The sequence below is a fragment of the Manacus vitellinus genome, unplaced genomic scaffold (assembly GCF_001715985.3).
Source record: "Manacus vitellinus isolate BGI_N305 unplaced genomic scaffold, ASM171598v3 scaffold_10_pilon, whole genome shotgun sequence".
NCBI classification, from domain to species: domain Eukaryota; kingdom Metazoa; phylum Chordata; class Aves; order Passeriformes; family Pipridae; genus Manacus; species Manacus vitellinus.
The window spans coordinates 17,546,619-17,569,731 of NW_021938838.1; the positions used below are offsets into that span (position 1 = coordinate 17,546,619).

The 23,113-nt window shown below is 38.8% G+C and overlaps 1 protein-coding gene across 1 annotated transcript in view; it reads right to left on the reverse strand.

Moving 5' to 3' along the window:
- Positions 1-1,400: 1,400 nt before the first annotated feature.
- The window catches only part of CDH8 (cadherin 8), a 153,542-nt gene continuing 131,829 nt past the window's right edge, over positions 1,401-23,113 (reverse strand). Inside the window, exons 13-14 of the mRNA XM_018086308.3 lie at positions 5,091-5,342; positions 1,401-3,453 (exon numbers count right to left, since the gene is read on the reverse strand). Of these exons, the coding sequence (XP_017941797.1) occupies positions 2,960-3,453; positions 5,091-5,342 (746 nt within the window). The 3' untranslated portion in view covers positions 1,401-2,959. The remainder of the gene's footprint in view (positions 3,454-5,090; positions 5,343-23,113) is intronic.

A 23,113-nucleotide genomic window follows, 5' to 3' on the forward strand; every position in this document is an offset into this window, starting at 1 on the left:
CGTTATCCAAAAATAATTTTATACTGAATTCATCTCATTGTCAGAAAAGGAAAAGTCCTGGAAAACAGAATGATCAACAACTAACCCCCTAACATGTATTTGTATAAATTTTATATTCAAATTACCTGGAGCTAGTTTGTGGAATTAATCATTTCCCTTCGGTGGGGTAGCAATGACACAAGAAACATCCTGTGTCTATTGACAGGTTCAGAAATTCATTAATTTCTTCCTCCCCTTTGCATTGTAGCTATTCATGTTTAATACCTGTATAAATGCACAATTTAGAGCTCTGCCCAGCAGTAGTAACTCCCATCTCTTTCTGCCTGACAACGATGAGATTTCTGTCATGCTTTGCCTCTCCTACAGTGCCAGTGATGGGATTTTTTTCCCTGGAAATCTTATTACTGAATGCGCTGTCGTGGTCTCAGATGGAACTTTCAATCAAAAAGGCAATCAGAAGGTTATCCATTTGTGATTTTTCCTACAAAAGAGCTTTGCAAAACTCTTCAGTGCAGACTATAACTCCTGGTCAGAGCGACTTGCCCTGAACACTGATGGGACCATAGACAATAACGTGATCCACAGCTCACAGCACCTTCCTTTGCTCCCAGGACTGGGAGGGAGACTGAAAACTGGCTCAGTTTTGAATCAGACTTTCCCATTTGCACTCCTATTAGATCTGGCATGGCAACTCACAACACCCTGGCATGGGGTGCAAGTGATTAGTAAGAGTGTGTTTGGCTTTAATTGCAGCCTGTTCCATAAATATGTTTGATTCCATTGAAATCTTCATAACTGCTTCTGTTCTATCTTTAGAAAACTTCACTGTTTAGAGTATCACCAAAATTGCTAGATAAAGGTATTCAGAGACAATTTTTAACATAATGTAACTTAAATCTATTGGAGACTTCATTAATTTCAATACAATCTTTAGAACACATATAGAAGTGGTATTAGTGTCTTAGTTGTCCACAGTCATTAAACCCAGCCATGCTGCAGCTAAAGAAAAGTAAATGTTTCCATTTAAAACACAGGTAAAATTGGGGGTGATGCATTAAGACTTTTTTGTTTGCAGAACAAATGTTACTGAGGAATTGAAAATCAGTGGGTTGTTTTTACTGACAATACTTTAACAAAAGATCTGTGAGCTTGTTTTTCAGCAAGGCACAAGTGAATTAGACACTCATAACTCCTGTGGCCACAGGCTGCTATCTAATTCTGCAAACACTGTCAAAAAATGTTTCAAATATTATCCTATTTTTAATATTATTTTGACTGTATTAAATTAATAAATAAATTCTGAAGAAACTACATTCCTCAAAAAACCTATGAAGTTATTCAGGCAGATTCATTTCTGCAGTGCACAGGTAAACCTGAAAGAAAAGCAGCAACAAGAGAAGTATTTATAAAAATATATTTCACAAAGTAGGAAACAATACAGGAGTTTCTCTGAATACAATACATGGAGTAAATAAACAAACAATAATATAGCTTCAAAACAAAGTAGAAAATTAAAATGATTTGCATGTAATACGTAGTTTTCTTATACAATTGCTACTTCTAAATGGCAAGTTTGCATTACAAATTGAGTATGCTTGCAGCTTCTAGTGTTCTTTCTCTGTGTGCAAGAGCCCTGGTGCAACACTATGAATATTATAGAAAAGAAATGCTAATAACAGAAGCAGTAAAATTATGTACACACTGGTTCCTGCTCTAATACAGTGGAGAACTATAAGCATGTTTTTTTTACTGTACTGTGTTATGTGTGGATTTCTAAAAGTCTATAGTTTAAATATTCACATGAACCAGTTTACTTCCAGCTGTTTGTGCTTGTATTAAAAACACCAGGTACTAGATTTATGAAGATACAAAACTGTCAAAAGTTTTCTCTGGGAAAGTTTAATTCCTGCCAGCATTCTCTTAAAATTCAGCTACTTCAAATGGATAGGGAACTGCTCTAACCTGCAACAATTTGTCATTTTTCTTTTCAAAATGTACATGTATTAAACATTCATTATATATAGAAAAAAAATCTAACGGATATAATTTAGTTTTCTTCATAATCTTACTCTATAGATTATCAGTTTTGATAAATAAAAGCAGTAATGGACATCAATAAAATATTTATTTCAAAGATTAAACAAATAAATTCGATCTTTAGCAATAAAATCATCAATTCTTTCATTTAGGTAAGTCCATCCCATTTCACAGTTTTCTCTTTCAGAAGATGAAGCACAGGACTGATCCTTCTAGAAAAAAAGATCCTTTTGGAAAGCAAGGTTTTGTAGCCCTGCCTCTGAATCTCTACACATTAGTAGGATTTATTACCCATCACTGGAATGGATTAAGAACATGTGAATATTTTAAGGCTTGACACAATATTTAAAGATGATATTCAGTCTGTGGTTACGTGGCCAACAATTACTGTATGTACAATGGATGGTCACTGCACAGTAGAAGCCAGTAGGAATTGGCAATGCTATTTCTGCTCAGCATTGCTAAGAAGACCAAGATATTGCTTTTAAACATTTCTGTGGCGGGATCTTTGTTGGCAATGCAGAAACAAACCATTAGCTTTACACATACTGGCAGGAGCTACTGTTCAACAGCAAAATCCCTGCAAGTCCATTTTCTAAGAGAGCACCAATTTCTTTTTGTTCTTTTCAATTCACTGAAGATAATCAAAGATCCAAATCTCCATCTTCAGAGTGGTCAAGTGAATATCAAATATCCAAAGACTTCTAGACACTCCACATACTTTACTTCACACTCCACAAGACTTAACCTCCTAACATATACTTTTTTTTTTTGGTTCAACATTACAATGTAGTTGATTTTATAGATGACTGGCGCTAAACTTGCCTCTAAAACAAAAAGCACATTAGTTTTAACTACCAGCAGTGGCCCTAGAATATTACATGATCATTAAGTCAACAGGGAAGAAGTTTGTAATCCACTGTCAAGTTTCTTTGTCACTTTCTCCAACTGAGTAAAGTTCTCCAAGTCTTTTAAAGCGAGGACCCCATTCACTGAGGTAGTCAAAATTCTGGTCTGAGTCTGATGTAGAGGACTCCAATGAGCTCAGGGAACCAGCCGCTGACCCCTTTCCTTCGTAGCCATAAATCTGGATAGAGTCATATGGTGGAGCCGTGGGATCGTTATCAGCTTCATGAAGCCTCACATTAATAAATTCATCAACATCAACACCATTAGGAACAGGTGCAAGACCCTGCCTGGGCATAAATTGAAGATCAGGCTTAATATCCTTACGAGGCAAAAAGCCATTAATTCCATCTGGATTTTGCAAAGTCGCAATGTCAAACGCTTCCGTGTCTTCTTCTCCCCCTCCCTCGTCATCGTAGCGGATAATATTTTCCCTCACATCTTCATCATCTTTGATGATTAGAGGCTCATTCTTATGTCTTCTCAGCGTTACAAACAGCACCACGATGACTGCAAAGAAAACATCACAGCCTGGTTAGGTAAGAAATTTCCAATCAAAACATGACATGGGAAGTGCAGTTGTGGAAGGTGGTCGGGTGGCTTTTGTGAAATCGAGAGTAATAAGGGTGAAAAGCTGAAAGACCTATAACTTCAACCTCATTCACGTGATGGAAATCTGATCAGAAGCTCTGAGTAGCCCTCAAGATTTTTATTATCAGCTCATATTTACATCTGAAGCTCAATTTTATATAGGCTTCTATATAGCTTTTATATACTTCTATAAAATGTACTTCTAGTTTTGAGCTTCAAAGTCAGTAAACAACTTTTCCTTTTGGAAGTGAAGTAAAGCTATCATTATTCACTGAACACAGTCTATAAGGATCTACATTATGGATGGTGTTTTCCAAAATTAGAGAGTGTTTTTCTGAAAACACAGCCCTAATGACAGAAGGAAATCAGTGTCTTTTTTTTACCTGTTGCAAGAGACTCACATTATATAACTGAAAAGAAAATGAGACAATAAGGTGGAAAAAAAGAGCTTAGCTCGATTTCAGAATTGTGGACAGATGTATAAAAAACTCTAAATGGGTTGCAGTGTTGTTTTTGCAGCTTAATGCTGAAATCTCAGTTACTGATGTAAATCTCAGTTACAAAGTGAAGCTGTGAAGTGCAGAAATAGGCCTCTTCCTTCACTGCTCTCTCCCTCACTTGATGTTGTATACAAATTCTGTATGTTTTATTAAAATATACCCTGCTACTTGTCTTGTAAAGCTGCAGTGGGTCTTGTGCCATTACAATCCAGAATAAGCTCATATTAGAAATATATAAATACAAATATATATAATAGAAAGTTCTAAAGCTGTTTAAAAGCATCCAAAGGAGGGCTAGGATGATGATGAAGGGTCTAGAGGGGCCTTACAAGGAGGGGTTGAGGACACTTAGCTTGTTCAGCTGGAGGAGACTGAGGGCAGAGCTCATCAGGGTCTGCAGCTCCTCACGAGGGGCAGAGGAGGGGCAGCTCCATCTCTGCTCTGCGGGACCAGGGACATCACCCAGGGAAGGGCTGGAGCTGGGACAGGGCAGGGCCAGGTTGGATCTCAGCCAAAGGTTCTTCCCCCAGAGGCTGGTTGGGCACTGCCCAGGCTCCCCAGGGCAGTGGGCACAGCCCCAAGGCTGCCAGAGCTCCAGGAGGGTTTGGACAACACTCTCAGGGACAGGGTGGGATTGTTGGGGTGTCTGTGCAGGGCCAGGAGTTGGACTTGAGGGACTTGTGGGTCCCTTCCACCTCAGGATATTCTGTAATTCTGAGATTCTATGATTCATGCAAGCCTTAGAAGACAGAACAAATCCACCTCTGTCATGTGTAACACATACTGTGTTCACCTTGCTACTTAACATCCTGGTTGGATTTTTGGTTTCACGTTCCATACCTGCTTATTATGTAACTCATGTGTACAACTGCTTCAGGCTGGGCCTTTGCTTTGTATGCTTCAGCTCTCAGGACAGGAGGGACACAACCCTGACAGGATTTCAGTACTGCTGCACGTTCCACTGGACTAGACTGTCAGTCCTTCTCCGTGACTCCTGTGCTCCCTTATGGCCACGCAGGAAGCAGAGAAGTTTTGAGCTGTGACACAAATACCTACCCAGCAGCAAAATGATGCAGGCCAGGATTGCAATGAGGGCTCCCATGCTGAGTCCAATGGGAAGCACATAGGCCTCAACATTACAGGACTGGACAATGCCATCACTGCTGCAGCCACAGACACGGATGGTGAGGGTGCTGGTGCTGCTCATGGGAGGATTCCCACTGTCACTGATGATGATTGGCAGCAGATAAACTTCTTGCTTCTGCCGGCTGAACCCGCTGTGCTTCGCCAGGATGCTGAGGGTGTTGTCTGGAAAAGGGAAAATTGGCAACGTTTCACCACACAGAGGGGCTGCTGACCCCACAGCTTTCAGGAAACCTCTCCACAAATGTTTTATGACCTCCTCACACCAGCAGCACGTGACACAGAAATCCCTCCTCTTTCTGTCCCTGCTCTGAAGAAGTGCAACATATTCATTTTCTTATGTCTTGTGGTATGACCATGAGGCAATCCCTCACTTTCTCCTCTGCATACATCCCTATAGATATCTTCCCATCATGGTTCACCACTGTTTCTCAAGTCATGCAGTCATAAAAATTCACCCAGTAAAGCAAGAAAGAAATGAGATGTTAAAGAAACCCAAACTTAAAGCACATTCATCAATTAAAACAAATGTTCCCTCCGTTACAGTTACAAATTGCACAATATCTTCCCGTGCTACAAAAGATTCTTCTTTTTCATATAAAGACAAAAGAAAAGCTCAATGCATCAAAAGCTGTAGGCCTGATTTTCAGCAACTTAAACATTTATTAGGCCCCGGTGATGGAAATAGAGCAAACGGAACCAGAATGTATCTCCTGTGGAGGCAGCTGGAGGAAATGAGTCTGGGACATTCTTACCTCTGCACACATATGCAGAAACTTAATTTTAGAAACATATAGAGGCATCTGACTGCATGGCATCCTACCCAGACACAGAGTCACACAGTTAAATCTCTCATACTCACTCAGTTCCCCATCAAAAAGAATACAAGTTGGTTTTACTTTGGATAATCATACAGATTCTCTCAAGTATTAGCTGTAAAAATTATAGATTCTAGCCAGTTAACAACACACTACTACTGAATATCAGTGATCTTGTATGTGTAAGAATGCTCAGGTATAAATCATGATTAGTGAGCATGCCAAGCATGGGAAAAACTCTGATTTATTTACATACTTATATATTCACTGTTAACTTTTAACTGTTTCATTCTGTGGAATGAAAAAAAAATTCAGTATTATGAGTTATATACTAACAGAGTGCATGTTGACTTGCACTAGTTTGGGTTTGTTTTTAATAAAAAGATATTTAATAAAAAGATATTTTGTTTAATAAAAGGATTCTGAGGCACACAGAATAGGAATGTGTGTGTGTGTTACTGCAGGATCCAATGACAATTTTAAAGCTGCACATCATGTTTGGGAGAAGGAGTTAATGTTGATTTTCCTGATTCATCATGAACCAAAGTAAGCCTCCTGATATTTTATGCTATAAAATGCACATTTTCAATATTAAATGGCATTCCACGGAAGGAAAGAAATTACTGGGATTTATGTGGCAGGCATGAGGCAGGAAAGGCTTGGAAGACAGGCAGTGTTCATATGACAACTACAGCAGAGACTCAATTCTTGAGTTGAACCCCAAATTTCCTTCTTAATAAGGAGGCATATTAATAAGGAATAAAGATACAGAATACAATGATTACAGAACAAAATATTACTAAACTATATCATGGCCTCAACCTATATCAAGATATCAATCAGTAGATAACTCCTATAGTTAATTCATTACTTCCATGAAACAAAAGAGGAAGAAAGATTATTTGGTATTCAAGCACAGGCGTAATTGCCTCACACAGAGAACAGAGAAGGCTTGTTTCCCCACTCAGTGACTAAGAAAATGAAGCCAAGTAGGCTCCTTGTGAAGATCAGGACCTCTGATTTTGCAGGCCTGCTGTGTATGCTCAGAGGGCTGGAGCAGCTCTGCTGGGAGGAAAGGCTGGGAGAACTGGGATTGCTCAGCCTGGAGAAGAGAAGCTTTGGGGTGACCCCATTGTGGCCTTCCAGGACCTGAAGGGAGCCTGCAAGGAACATGGAGAGAGACTATGGACAAGGGCCTGGAGGGACAGGACAAGGGGGAATGGCTTCAAACTGACAGAAGGCATGGTTAGATGGGATATTGGAAAAAATTCCTGGCTGTGAGGGTGGGGAGGCCCTGGCACAGGTTGCCCAGAGATGCTGTGGCTGCCCAATCCCTGGAGTGTCCAAGGCCAGGTTGGACAGGGCTTGGAGCAACCTGGGCTGGTGGGAGGTGGCAGGGGGTGGGACTGGATGGGTTTTAAGGTCCCTCCCAACCCAAACATTCTATGATTCTCTAACCCCTCCACAGCAGAACCACCTACCAATCACACTTATGCAACCTGGAGAAGTTCTTTCTATAATTCATATTGCTAATGATGTGTTAGAGATGATGTAACCATTTCAGTATTTTTCACACATTTGGAGTACGTAATGCATGAAGATCAAGCTAAAAATTAACCACTGAATAAAGCAGAAAAAATACAGTCACTTTGCAGAACAAAAAGTATTCCTAACAATTTATTTTTTTCCCAGGAATCCTGAGTTATTATCTATTTAATTTGGAAACAGTCACATCAAAACTGATGGCACCCTGGAGCTAAATAAATAGTCTAGTCCTTTCTTGTGCCCTTTTTGAAAATTAAAGGGAGCATATCTGTTTACTGAAGATAAATTTCAGGTATAAGCTCTTAAGAATCCTGACAACTCAAATAGGACCAAGCTCCCCGAAGACACCCAGAGTCACATGTGCCACTGTGTTACAGTGGAAAAGTCAAGTATGTCTTAAGTCAACAATTAGCAGACATTTAGAAGGGAGCATAAACCACATGTCAAATTAAACCACTTCCAGTGTCACACTTGTTCTTTGGCTGAACTGCAGGGAACAAAGGGAAAGGTTATGCTGGGAAAATAACCCTGTAGTTCAGTTTTCCTGAATATGGGTGTGATTCTTACCAAAGTAAGAATCACTAATGCATAACATTGGGATGTGTAAAAGGTAATAGTTTTTTTTTTTTATCAGATAGCATTCTTTTCCTCCTTGGCACCCCTCCCTATTTTCAAATACTGCAAAATAAATTCATCTGTCCACTGACTTTCTCCTGCAAAATTAAAAATATCTCAGCATAAGTTGAATACTTAATGCTTTTTCTTTAACTTTTTAAAGAAGAAAAAGACTATGTGGTGCTCAATTTCCAGCTCTTTCTGTCTTTGAGACAAATCCAACTCAGAAGTGTCACATCTGTAGTCATTTATTCAGAACTCCAGAGACTTTTACAGTTATATTACACAGTGACTTCCTGTGCTCTAAAATCTGTACTGATACAGCCTGTTCCTTTCTAGGAACCTGGTACAGTCCTTCTCTGTCCAAGCTGGAGGAGAGGATTGAGAGCTGAGCCCCAGCAGCCCTGCACTTTACAGATATGCAAAAGAGGGAAGGCACCTGCTTTAGGAAGAAACAATGAAGAGAAGCTGTGCTTGTTGGTGGCAGCTTCAGATCCCTTCTGGCACACTCTCTGCTATCCTGCCTGGCACAGCAAATTCTAATAAGCCAGAACCAGGGTGTAAAACTTAGCAAAAAAGGAAGTATGTGCTCTGAAGAGACAAATAGGAGGGGGCAGAAAAAATGAGAGGAAGAAGAGATGGAGAAAATATGCCCACCACTGCCAATTAGTGAAGCTGTAACTGTGTGCAAGAAACCACCTGATACCAGGAGTGGTTCTAAATTCCAGTTCAAAAGAAATGAGATAAAGTAAAAGATATTCAAGATATGTAGGACAGTTAGTTGAAATATTTAAGTGCAAAAGAAGTTGTTATGGCTGAACAATCAGTACTGTGCAGAAGAGATGCAAAACAAGGAGAAGAGAATAACCCTTCTTTTCTTACAGATGGCTAGCTTGGATTTTTGGGTTTGTTTTTTGGGGTTTTTTTTGGTTGGTTTTTTTTTTGGTTGAAAGCTGCTGTGTTTGACTAAAGGTGAATATGTTGTGCCTGGAAAGAAACTGGCAATCAGAAGTCATCAATAGAAAAAGCAAAATGAAACAGCCAAATTGTTTTGCCAATGGATGGCAAGCCCTCCACTTGCCTTGGCAATTTTCTTTAGCAATGAATTCCTTTCCCTTCATTGCTACATCCTGAAATAAATATACCTTGGTGTTGCTGGAAATGTGGCTCGAGTGAAGAACAATGACTCTCTAGCTGACGTTTTAGTTGGCTCCTAGAACTTGAAACTAAATCCTAGAACTTGAAACTAAATCCTAGCAATTGATTAGCAGTAAACTTAACTTATCTGATTTGATTCCTTCTCTCTGTGGACATTCCCCTTACTGGTAGGTGACAAAACAGCAGGAATCTCCTCCAGGAACACCCTCCAGCACTGCTGCAGGAATTATCTTGGCAGCAGGTGCTCAACAGGAGAGGGGACAGTCTCTTTCCACTCATCTTTCCAATTAACCCACTGATCCTTCATTATAGTGCTGTTCAGGTTATTTATTTATTCGTGTTACTTTTAGCAAAACAAGGAAAATTACATGCAGAAACCCCCCCAAACCTGTCTGTTAATAAAGCTTTGAGGTAAACCTACCACAGGCAAAGAGACACCAAGTGTTTACCTCCAGTCACTGAGGTACAGTCAGGAGGGCCTTTGATGTTCTCCATGAAAACGAGTCTTCCTGAAATCTGTGCCCTTTCATGTGAGGAAAGGGCTGAAGAAGGTCATGGAAATGCCTGAGTCCTGTGAGATGCCCTCTCATGGGTGATGTTCCAACTACCCAGGATTGACAAGGAGCTCTGTCTGTCCTACAGGCTTCAGGAATAGCATCAGATGAGGGACCCTAATAACTGCCTTACCCTCAGTGTCAGCTCAGAGTGACACAGCACCAGGAACACACAACTGCAGTTCACATCTGGAGCTCATTTTTACCATTTTTAAATATAAAACCAAATCAGTTCATTGTCTGACTCTCAGTTTTTGAAGTTCATAAGAAGATTTTTTTAAACAGTCGTGAAAGAGACTGTTTTGGGAATATCTCCCTCACAGCTGGAACAAAGAATGGCAATGCAGAAGGTCTTTATGAGACGTCCAGTGTGATTTCCAGACAAAGGGAGTTTGAATAACCGTAATTACCACAGGGCCAAGTGCTTCCTGCAGCTCCCCCCAACAGTTCTCAAGACTCCCAGATCTCTTTTGAGGCTCCTGGATGCAAGATTTTAAGAAAATGTAAATGTAGTAATTGTTATACAAAGCTGCTTCTGGATTTGCTGGACATGAGTGACTTTAACAGCACTGACACCAATTTGGATGGGAAATTAGCAGGCAGGAGTCAACTTCTTCATCTCCCACTTTGTACAGGAACACACGTTGCAATTTTAAGTCAGACAATAGAATCACAGAACAAAAGTAAAAATCAGAAGCAGTCAGTTTGCATCCAAGTTTCATTTTCTCTCCACACACTATTGCAATTCTTTAATTCCCTCGTGGTCTCTAATATGTGGAGATCAGTGGACTTCCCTGCTGGGTAACCTTACACCTACATAACCCTTTCTGTCTTTCTTTTCCTATCCCTTTTAGAACATTTCCAGAAAGATCAAACGACCACTGGTATTAAGGACTTTGTGGTAGAAGTTGTTATCTATGCTGGATATATTACTTATGTGAAGAAAGAATTTTAATTGGAAACTTTACAGCTGGAAACACCAGAAATACATGTCTTCATGTTTATAAGAGATATCTTATTGTGTACCTTTTTTAACCTAAAAGACATTCTCTGTAAAACAGAGTCCTTTACAAAAGTAAAAGACCATCAAGAATATCCTTACTGTGATGCTCCCTGCTTTTTCTGATAATGAAAAGACAAGGACAGCTCATTCATTTCCTCTCTCAGTTCATAAGTGGCATCTATTCTTACATAAAAAAAACCCAAACTTGAAATAACTGAGCAATTAAGTTGTTATCATCAAGGTTTCAGTGGAAACTACAAAATTACAGGCAGAAAAACAGAACATATGACATTCTACGAAATACTGGCACTATAACATTTAGCAATCTGCAAATGCACTTGAAGAGAACATTCCAGAGAATGTTAAGGTAACATTTCAGCTCTTTGCATAACCATTGATTCATTCAAGTGCTTTCTGTAATTGTTACTCTTCAGTACTGGAGACCTTTCAGTGCCAAACACAGATTTTTTAAAAGATCTGTAGTAATACTGGTATTTTAGGTTTTCTTCAAAATTCAAACCTAACAACACAGAAATAGTGGAATATAGGGAAGATTCCAATCCCCATTTTAGATTCTGGGAATCAATCAAGTTGTCAAAACACAGAGATCTCTCAAAAAGTCTCTCTATGCACTCCATGAGCTCTAAGCCTTACCTTAATCATTATTCTTTTGCATATTTTCTCATGAAAAGATTCACAAATAATACATATTTATATTCGTAGGATTGCTCTGTAGAACGAAACCAAATTAATTCAGCCCCAGCAGGTCCTACACTTAGTCTCATATGTGGCATCTTTGTCAACTCAACTGTTCTGAAATCTCTTTTTTTGTTTAATATTCATAATTACAAAATCCCTGGGAAAGGATAACCACGAGCTGGTTTCTGTTCCACAAGAACCAGGAGCGATGACTCAAAGCACACCCTCATCCATGTTCCCCTTGTAAAAGAACACTGTTCACAGACAGGCCCTGGGCTGAAAAGCTGATTTATATGTTTCAGGCTCCACTTTGGTACAAGTTGGAAACATCAGTTTCCTGCTTTCAAAAGAATGCTGTCAAAATGCTTTATGAGAAACACCCATTTAAGGCGGTATTTTTTTCACTTCTGCCTTAGGCTGAAACACTCTTTAAAGGGGACCTAATTAAAAGGGAACAATCGTGAGTTTGTATATTATAAAGTTGTCAGTCTTTAGCAGCTGAAAAAATAATCTATTTGTTCATTAGCATTACCACCACAATTCTGTTTCATGATTAAATCTGGTGTTTTCAACATGGGTGCATTTATGCATATCAAATATCTTTTATGAGAACTTGTATGTATATTCATATAAACACATAAGTGTGTCATGTGTAATATTTTACATGTGTATTAGGCCTTCCTTGATGTGTGTCTCAAACAAAATTGTGTTGAACAGCAGTTTCCACGAAAAGTGACCCCTTGTCTAATCTGCATAGTAATGGCATAAATGTTCTATTCAAGTACAAGGCTTACAAAATAATCTGAAAATAAAAAGTGCCATTTTTATAGTATATTTTTCTGATTTATGACAGCCAAACCATATGGGCACTGAAGCATTCACAGGTATTTCAAACTGACCTGCTTTTCATGAATGTCAAAAAATTGTGATGTCTTCAAAAAAGCAGATTGATGACTGCTATCAAATTTGATAGCAGACATCAGGTTCAAAAGAAAAAAGTTTTTGTGCTATAAAAATTCAGCTGACTGATCAAACTGTCTGTCCTGCACCATAAGAAGTTGCATGTCATATTGGCATCCTTAATGGCCACTCAAAACATTCCTATAATAAATTACATTCTTCAATTGTTTTTTTTGCCTCGGGACCTGGGCTTTCTGTAATCCCTTAAAACAACAAAAAAAGAACACAGGAAAAAAAGTATTTCATGGGAGAAAATGTATCAGTAGAAGAATAATTGGAATATATCACATATTTTGTATCTTTGATTATTTTTTATTCTCTTTACCAGTTGGCCTAAATAATAATAGCTTATGCCAGAACCGAAAGGCTGAATCAACTAATGAATAAAAAAACATAAACATATTTCCATGTATCCCTTTGCAGAAATAAAAAGCACTGTTGGGAATTTTGAATCATGAGCAAAGTAATATTTAATCATGTATACATCACTCTCATATGTTCAAATTTCTTGGAAAGGGGAATAATTATGTTAGTACTACTGTGTGATACGGAACTTGTAGTAAATAAATTCTTGACAGAAGTTTAAAAAAAAAGCCAGACGAATTACCAGCAAAGTGATGATGAATGAGCATTTCCTCCTACTTTTTTCCTTTGAAAAATGTGAACTTTAGATAATAGTCAGTATAATTTCTAGTTCTATTCCTTTGGAAAAGTCTGAACTTTAGATAATTGTCTCTTAAGTATTCTAAAACTTTCCTTTGACCTTTAGGCCTGCAGATCTATAATCAAACATAACTATATGGTCACTTGCAGTCTAGCAGCAACTCCTGTATTTTGTACCTGGGTTTTTTAACTCATTGAAGAAAGGACAGAAAATCCCTGCTGAAGAAATAATGATGTAGAAGCAAGGGCTGAGTCTGAAATAATACTGGTTCTATTGTTAACGGGGTAGAGAAATAATTAGGACAAGGTACCTCTCCCTCTTTTTTAATTTACAGACATATAAGGCAAGTCAAACCAGGGACCTTGGGGCTCTGGGTGTGTTTAAGCCCCCCAGTTCCCACACTGAACTTCATCCAACACACCTGACTGAGTGTCACCCACTCTGCTGTGCCCAGTTATCTTTTCTAAACCCCTGGTGCCACTTTTGACTGACACTCCCATAATCTGCAGCAAATCCAGCCCGGGGAAGATGTAAGATATGCTCAAACAGCCATGGCTTTTGCCTCTCATTTTTCTCTTCTGTATTCAACAAACCAGCCACAAAGTTGTTTACTAATAATCCCATTGCTTTGACATGCTTTCCTTTATTCGGATCACATCACTACATGGCATGTGCATTGAATGTTACATCTGTAAAGTGTAAGAATTAATGCAGGTTGCCAAGCTCTGGTTTAGAAAGAGAGATGAAATGGCTGTCAAATGTGCTCAGCATTAAAAATACATTATTAACACAGCAATTTGCATAGACTGATGGATCATTTTTGAAATCTACATATTCTAGTTAATTCTATTCTCTTGTTATTTTAACCAAAAAGTTTCAGAAAGTAATACTGTGTTTTACAGTGCTTTGATAAAATAATGGCTATATTTTGCATTTGAACCAAGAACTTTCCAGTACTGTATTACCAGATTCCAACAGAAATGCTGCAAAGATAAATAAGAAATCCAAAATACCCCGAGGCTTTACCATCTGTTTTTCTCTTGAGGGATAATGGATTCTTACTCTTTCTATGAATGTGTGCTTACAAATGCAGTGTGGGAGGTGAAGCTGATGACAGACAGATGCCTAAGGCCCTTGGGTCACTGTGAGATGTACAGCTTTACACATCCCATTGCTTTGGGGTTCTCTTATGTGTAAAGCTAAATCTCTATCAGATTCAGTGAAATTCATACTACTTTTGGTAGGTGATGGAAAAGTTCCAAAAGAATTCCATCCCATGTTCTTCACCTTCCCCTCTTCACACACGTCCTTCAATTCTTACTTCAATGACTTAATTCCAGGCTCTGGAAAAGTTCAGAGTCTTCATGACTATGAAGACAATCAGAGATGTGAGAAGTGAATCTTTCTTTCCAGAATGTAAACTGTGAATGCCACAGTAAGAAACATAAAACTTAAGTAGAAACCTTTTGGGTTCTAAATGTGATGTGTTCTTGGCGTTTAAGTAACTTAAAAAACAACCACTTTCCCTTGCCATGATAACTGTCTTTTCCATTCCAATACTCTATGGAACAAATTCATGCACACAGTAAAAGTTTAAAACAATTTACCAGTAGATCATATAACAGACCTTAAACCTAAATCTGGAATCAGACCTATCAACCATATTGAAGTTTTGTTATAACAGTAAGAGCCAAATTCAAGCCATACTAGTGCATTTCTATTATGCTATTTACTTTTGTCATAATGTTCACTTTGAAATAGAGTGGCAGAAAGCAAACACCAGACTATAAAAACAGCAACCAGCATTTATTGGAATGCTGCTTATTTGTACTGATGTAATAAAGGTCTTGTCAGCACTTCCACTACAAAATGCCAATTTTCAGAGCTTTATAACTCTGACATAACAACTTACTATGAGAAGAAATTTAGAATGTGTCCTCTCCGCCAAAGAATATTGAAAGTTAAATATGACTTACATTGGTTGGGGCATTTTAAGTCTGGAAATAAATTAAAAACAATTTTGACTGAATATTTTCTTGAGCTGGTGCCATTGAAGAAAAAAAAAAAAAAACAAAAACAAAAACGTGGCTTTGATTTTAAAAAGTGCCAGATCCAGCAGTTCTTATATGTGCAGAACTGCCTTTAACTTCACTGAGAATAATTTCTGTGAGAGAACTGAAAGAAGTGCCATTATACATTTTTGTAAATGTCATCAAGAGTTATATTAGCTTTTTGTAATTTGAAAGACTGAAATGCTATGGTATAACATTGCCCCTGGGCACACAGGCAGCATGATAATGACTTTTGGAAGACATTCTGAAATGCAGATTACATATAACAATAACAATTTGTTATCATCAGGCCATTAATGGCAGTAATTTATATCTCTGTCTTACACCCAAAGTATACACATAATGTCTTATATGAACACCTCTCACTGAGGATGTGTCTCCCATGGTGAAGACTAATGACCATTTGAAATGCAGGGAAGAGCAAAAGGCATCCAGAGAAGGAATTGCAGTAAGTGAAAAACCACCCCACCACAATTACCCATCTATAGGGTGGAATAGACTGCATAAAGTTTTCAAATGAAACATTCCAGATACTCCTGGGAACGTTTCTGCACAGCATGCAAACATTACATGGAGAAAACTTGGCATAGCCAGAAGTTCCAAAGTAGGATACGCAGTTGGATTGCTGAGAATCAAAGCAGGCAAACACACACACACATCTGAATATCTGAATTTGGATTCCAAGACTGGGACTTACTGCAAGACCCTGATTTTACTATATGTTCTGTGACACAACACATAACTTGGAAAGAAGAAGGAGCCAGAGAAAGAAGTCAACATTTGAATTCTGCCTCACCACTGCAGAGACATTGCAAAGTCAGTGCTGACATTGGTAACTATCTGCCAACTGCAGCATCAGCTCAGGAGCTCTTTCAGGGTTCTCACTGAGTCATGGAATCATTGAGGTTGGAAGGGACCTCTGGAGGTCATCTGGTCCACCTCCTGCTAAAGCCCAGGACCTTGTCTGGGTGGCTTTTGAATACCTCCAAGGATGGAGGTTCTACAAATGGTAAAACATCTGTTATTCATTATTGAAATATAACTGCCACAAAACAACAGACAGCTTATTCATTCCTTCTCTTTGTGCCGAGCAGAGAAGTTATGAGGTATAAATATATAATGCATCTGTATACTAAGAGAACCTTGCAGATCACAGTAAAATGTTCCTTGTTGTCTTCCCATTTGTGATGAAGACTCTGATAAAGTACAAGTGAAGTGTGCAGGCTGAAGCTGCAATAAAAATACAAAGCAGGATCATGTAAAAGTATTATAAGAGATGGCAACTCTACTGGCAAAGGAAGATACATCTCAATGTGCCAAAAATACTTCCATGATCCTAAATTAAAAAATAATCAAAAAGGTGGACAGAAAACAAAAAAAGCACAAATACTTTGAGAAAATTACATTTCCTTACTGGGAGGAAAAAAAAAAGAAAAGAAAAAATGTTTAAGTAAAACACTTTTAGCCAAGAAAAAGCTAAGTTCTGTATACAAATTTTGAAGTAAATGGTTCTACTAGACAGACTGCATTAGAACTCTACAAAGTTTAAGACAACTACATCTTTTGATCTTGCATGTTAGCAGAAGAAAAGCACAAATAAAGAGAAAGTTGATTTGGTATAATTTTTTTTCTCATTTAAAAATAGAAAGTACAAAGACAGAAGTTGCAACAATGTGGGATAGATAAAGATGATATAGAAGGAGATAAATGATGTAGAATTGAGTCTAAACTACCTTCCTCAGTATTTAGTATTGCTGCTAGAATCAAAAATACAGCAGCTGCATTAGAGTGGGTTTCACATTTCCTGCCCTGAGCTGACAAATAATTTCTATATGTTTTCTAACAGGAGTCTCAGAAGAATCCAAAGAGACCCCTTAAACCCCTCTCGAAAACCTCAGTCTTTCCCACTCCAGAGGGCACTGCCCACAGCTCTGCAGTGTTTGCATGGCACATTGACAGCCACGGTGATTAAATGACTTGTCCAAATTCATGCAGGAAACCCATAACCCAGCTCTACAAAACTGTTCTGAACTCCAGAGCAACTCCTCAATCAAAAAACCATCACTCCTGCAGAGTGCTCTGAGATCACAAGGTCTCAATCTTTGTTGGGGGGAACACTGAGCACTTTACAGAAGGGTCACATATAATGGATGAAAATGTTATAGAAAGTGGCAAGGCAGAGCTAAGCAAGGTTAGGGAGTGACAAGTTCAAAAAGGCTACATGAAACAGTTCTATTTTATTTTTTATTATTTCCTATAACCTAGATTTTGGCTTCAAGTTTAGGTTAGACTGAATGAACGTTTCCTAACAAAACACAAACAACCCCAAAAGGTTTTATGAGTTTTTACAAAAGCAACGTGAAACTTTCTTGTCATCTATCACATTACAAAAATTAAAGGGAAGAAAAAATTTGGTGTTCTTGTTCGAGACAGTCTGACATTCTCAGAGCACAACAGAGTGTTTTCATCAGCATTCAGTGAACTACTGATGATGCTCCTTTTAAGGTTTATGACTTCAACAGCAAATACAACTGACATTATAATTCCACAGAGAGGGCTTTATTCCTGATTTATCTCTTATCACAGAATCAGATGTATGAAACAAGCCAAAAACTGTGGTGTTACAGTTCCTGCTCCAGGATGGACACAGTCCTTGGCCTATAGGAAAAGTGAAGTTTGCTTGATAAGCCCACAGTTAGTTGGGCCAGGCTGGGGTGATCTGACTCTGCTCTCTCAATACAGGCAGACAGCTACCACTGCTTTACTGATTCCCTGGAATCTGGCTCCACATCCATCCACGTTACCTTCCGAGGACCCCACCAGCTCTTCCTCTTCAATGCCATCAAGCAGACATCTGGTCCTTTTCTTCAAGTTCTATTTATCTCTCCCTAACAAGCTGGCTTATTATCTCACTTCAAACAGGGGCCCATCTTCACTCCCTCTCTAATCAGCCCTGATTACCAAGTGTGCACATCCTATCATTTGAGGATATGCAAAATCTCTCCCCAGAGTAGACAGGTCAACTTATGCCTTTCATTTATTTTCTGCTTTTGGCTCCAAATGTAAGATCTCTGCATTCAGGGAAATCATGTACTCTCCTTCTCCTCTGCCCTCTGAATGGATTGCCTTCTAGGCATATTTATTATATAAATATTACATGCTAATAATTACATAAATATATCGCTAATTACTGGATGCTTGCCAGATAAAATACATCCTAATTAGATAGAATTAAATGAAGATCAACAAAGTGACATATTTTACAACAAGGTCACCCGTAGGCATTACAAAATCAGGAGTTGATGGGAAAATAACCTCAGTGATACAAAAAAAACCCAAACCAACCAACTGAATAAAAGCTTTGTCTCCCTTGAAGGTTGATGTGAGAAGCTACGGTAAAACTCATACAAAAATTTCCTCTTTCCTTCAACTTGTCACTGTTATATTTGCTCTGACAGAGAAGTACAGCCCATTCTTGAACAGTCATCTCCTCAAAAGGAGTAAGGAGGAAATAAAAGGGTCTGGAATAACTGTGACCACACCAGACAGGTTCAGGGGAATGTAGAGACAGAGAGTTCACATCCCAATACAAGGCAATGGTCACCTCGTAGGAGGAAGGAGGACTGTGATTCCAACACTAACTCCTTCCTTGTGCACACCACTTGTGGGATTGGTCCAAAACAAGGTGCAAATTGGAACATGATCTTAGTCTTTTTAATTCACATTATAATGTCAGTTGTGTAATAGTTTATCAGATTAGCCTTGAGGCTAAGTGTGAAAAATTAATACCTTCTATTTTAATGGAGGAACCACGTGCAAATGGTCTGATATAATGACAAAAGGAGATTTTTAATAATCAAAGAAAAATTTAACAGTTAATACGTGATGATTCATGCTTAAATTGTTTTCATTTTTAGTCTGTTTAGATTTTTTCTCCAGTAGAAAAGTGTTGGTGTTCTTTTAATCTTTACTAAGACTAAAAGTTTAAAATTAGACTCCTATCTAGTTTCTCATTAATTGACAAAAGCAATTTTTGTCAATTACAGTAATTAATCAGTTAATTGTTGTTCTCCTTCAAGAGTCTGCATTTTGGACTGGACAAAACAAATAGTCTGTAATGAGAGAAACCAATAAAATCACAAGGTGTAGGAAAAAAAAAAAAAGATAAATAATCCTGTGCCATATTTACTAATTAGGTATTTAGGGAGAAAATCCAAATATTCAAAACAAAACCAAACCTAACAGTGAAGTGAAAACAGAGATGGGCTTCTTATATGCAGCATGACTGTCAGGTAACAAATATATTGAGGTGGTGAAGGGGCAGAGGCCCTCCCAGAACCTTCAGCCCTAGAAGATCATTCCTCCTCCTCAGTGAATTAAACCCATTTACACAGGGCATTGTCTGTGAACACTCCAACTACAGAAATGTTTTCTGGCAGAAATGTTTTCATGGAGGCATTAGATGCAGCCATCGAGCCAGAAGTGGTACTTTGACAGAAATCTCTTAAGATACTTCCAGAAGGGAGTTGGTTAAAAATCTGGAAATTTATCTCCAAACATTATGTATTCACTTAGCTAGAAATACTGCTATGAAATACTTTTAAGGTCCTAGAATATAATAATCATGGGTGCTGCTGGTTTTCAAGGAGTTACGTTTCTAGAGCATTTAGGGAACCTTGGAACATTAAAAGGCTGGTGGAGCAACATTTCACGGGATCACAGAACACGTGGGGTGGGAAGGGACCCATAGTGGCTCAAGCAGGGCCACCCCAGAGCACATGGCACAGGATTGTGTCCAGATGTGCTGGAATATCTCCAGTGATGGAGACTCCACACCCTCTCTGGGCAATCTGTTCAGTGCTCAGTCACTGCAGAGCAAAGAAGTTCTTCCTCATGTCCAGGTGGAACTTCCTGGGCTTCAGTTCCTGCCTGTTGCTAAATTCCAGGGAGCTGGTACTGCACAGACCTCACTGCTGGAAGTTAGAAGTTTTGTACTCATTAAGAATAACACCTTTCTGCCTGCTAAGCAGTTCAGTTTTGAGACCCTGATTTAATGTCTGTTTTCCCCATTATGTTTCTGGAATTAAGTCACACTGAAGATTCAATTTGTTCTTCTCTGCTATTTCTTTCATCCATGTTCCATACTATTGCTAAAATAGATAGATTTTCATGCTAATTTGCTGACCAGATTATTTTTCCTCTTCGGATTTGTTTTCATAACCTTTTATCCCTTACTTAGTCTTTTAAAGTCATGGCAGCCTTGCTCACTTTCCTTCAGTTTTATTATGAAATTAATGAAATAAACTGGAAAAGGAGAGCTGAGTATGTTCCACTACTGAGTTTGATGAAACTCCTACAGCAGGAGAATTCACAGCTGTCCAATCCATTCCCTCATCATGAGTAAGCACTGTCGTGCATATGGTGCACAACACTGACCTCAGATCTTTTTCACTCAGATTGCATCTGGTTCTCAATTAGTTTGATTTATAAAATGAAACATAATTGACGCTTTGGCAACATTACGTTGCCAGCAGCACAAATAATAAATTAAGACTGAGTGAAGTAAAAGTGTCTTTGGTCATGTATGCATAATGGCAGGCTGCATGTACAGGGGCTTCTCCTGGGTTTCATCCCTCACATCTGATGCTGTTTTGGGCTGGGTCATGTTTACATTAACGCTCTGAAATAACTGTGTAATTGTGGTTGATTGAAACGACCGAAAAAAGGGCGCTTTTCTGAAAGGATGTGATGCCGTGGAAATGAGTCTTATTTTACAATGTGCATATACAATTCTTCTGTCTGAAAGCTTGCACGTGTGAGGCTCAGGAAGGAGTCGTCACCCCAGAGCTAAACTAAAACAGGAGGGGAAGGTTAAACAGCATTTGGAGCAGAAGTGCTCCCAGAGAAACACTTTGGAGCTACAAAAATATAAGAAGTACAGACGTGCTGGGGAGCACAGCAGAGCTGAGGAAGAGCCTGGAGATGCCTGCAAGAGGACAATCAGCTTACCAGATGGCCCCCTCCTTGCTGGTTCATTCATCAGGTTGGCCTGTCCAGTCGAATGGAGACTTGATGGATCACATCTGGCTTAGGGCGGAGGAGGGAGGGAATCTGTCTGGAGTCCTGCATCCTGAATACAGGAGAGGAGTGAATAAGGTTTCAGCTGGACAGAACAGACAGAATGGTCACAGTGTGGAGGAGCGTGGCAGCTGAGTCAGCCTTCCAAGAGTTGATCCTGGCTTTCTGCTTCAGCTAGAGCAGCTTTGTGCACCAAGAAGGACTCGCCTCTTTAGCCTATCCAAGTGGTGAAAAGCACATAACCATTGTAAGAAGGTGTAAATCACCCAGATAGGGCTAAAAAGTATGTTTGCAGAGGAACTGAGCTGAATCTTCACCTGTTTTGTGGTTCTAATTAGAAAGGAATCCAGAAAGAGCAGTGATCTTCATGCAAGAAGATAGATGGGGAAGACAGCAGAAGCAGGTGTCAGTAAAGGAAGTGGCACACAGGAGAGGAAAAATGCTGGCTTTCCATCTATGTGAATGTAATCACTTCAGAAAACAACAGCACGTCCTCCTCTGCCAGAGAAGTTGTTTCAAATTGCACTCAATTGATATTCAACATCAAGGCAAAACAGAACATTGGGGAATAACAGATAAGAGTTGATAGTGATGAGAGTCAAGAAAGAAGGAAGAAAGGAGGCAGAAAGTTATCAGCAGAAAGATATATACTGAGAATATTTTCACCAGCATTCTCAGACTAGACAAGACTGACACTACTGCACCATGGAAAAGTGTAACCTTGCTAGGAATAGCAGAAAGGAATCAGATATATCACCTCAACTGCAATGTGAAATCATACAGTGAAAATGGAAATGCATTCCGTGCCTGGCAAGGCAGAACTGAGCACTGCTGGAATGTGTTGGGGTCCCTTGGTAATACTGCCATTAACTTGAAATTCTACCAGTCTTCTGGAATTTGAGAATAGTCTAAAGATCTATAGCACCAATTTCCACCTCCCATAGCTTTAGCACTTTCTCACTGGCAGAAAGGGCTCCTCCTTTTGAGTCTTTAGACACAGTCTATTATTTCACAGGGTGACATTACATCGTAGAATTGTCAGATATGTAAATGAGAAAATTGATTACTTTTCTTACAGAGGAAGATCTAACATAGTTTGTGATCCAAAGCAGTTTCAATCAGGAGAATTGTCTGACGACCAAGGATGAAGGAACTTGAGTACCATAAATAAGGAACTGCATTTCCTCAGTTACAAAAATGAATTATTTCAAGCACTTGGCACTTACCACCCAAGACACAACCACTGTCTCCAGCAAAAGTATTTTCACTGGCTGAGCACCACTTTTTGCATATTAATCAAGGAGAAGCTGGAACCAGTGCTTTTCTGAATAGTCTAAATCCACAGAACTACAATGTTTCATGGAGCTCATCTACCTTAACTATCACATAATTTGGTTTGATAATAGTTAGACTCTCCTACCCAGCAAAATATCAACACCTATACGCTTTTTTCTAATTTCTATAACTTACAATTTCCAACATAAGCAAAAAAGACCTTCCTGAACAAAATCTTTCAACCACACTAAAAAGGAAATATTTCAACAATTTTATATTAGCAATTTCATTATTAACTCCATCATTCATTTAAAAAATCAATAAAGTGAGGTTCTTGTGGCATGCACAGGTCATAAAAATGTTGAACTCCGCTATTTAAACAATTCCAGTTTAAATGCCATGCTGAGAAAAAGATTGATGGTCTGATATTTATAATACATTTTTCACACTATGAACACTTCTGGAGAAGCATGATGTGTGCCTGTGGATGGCAGA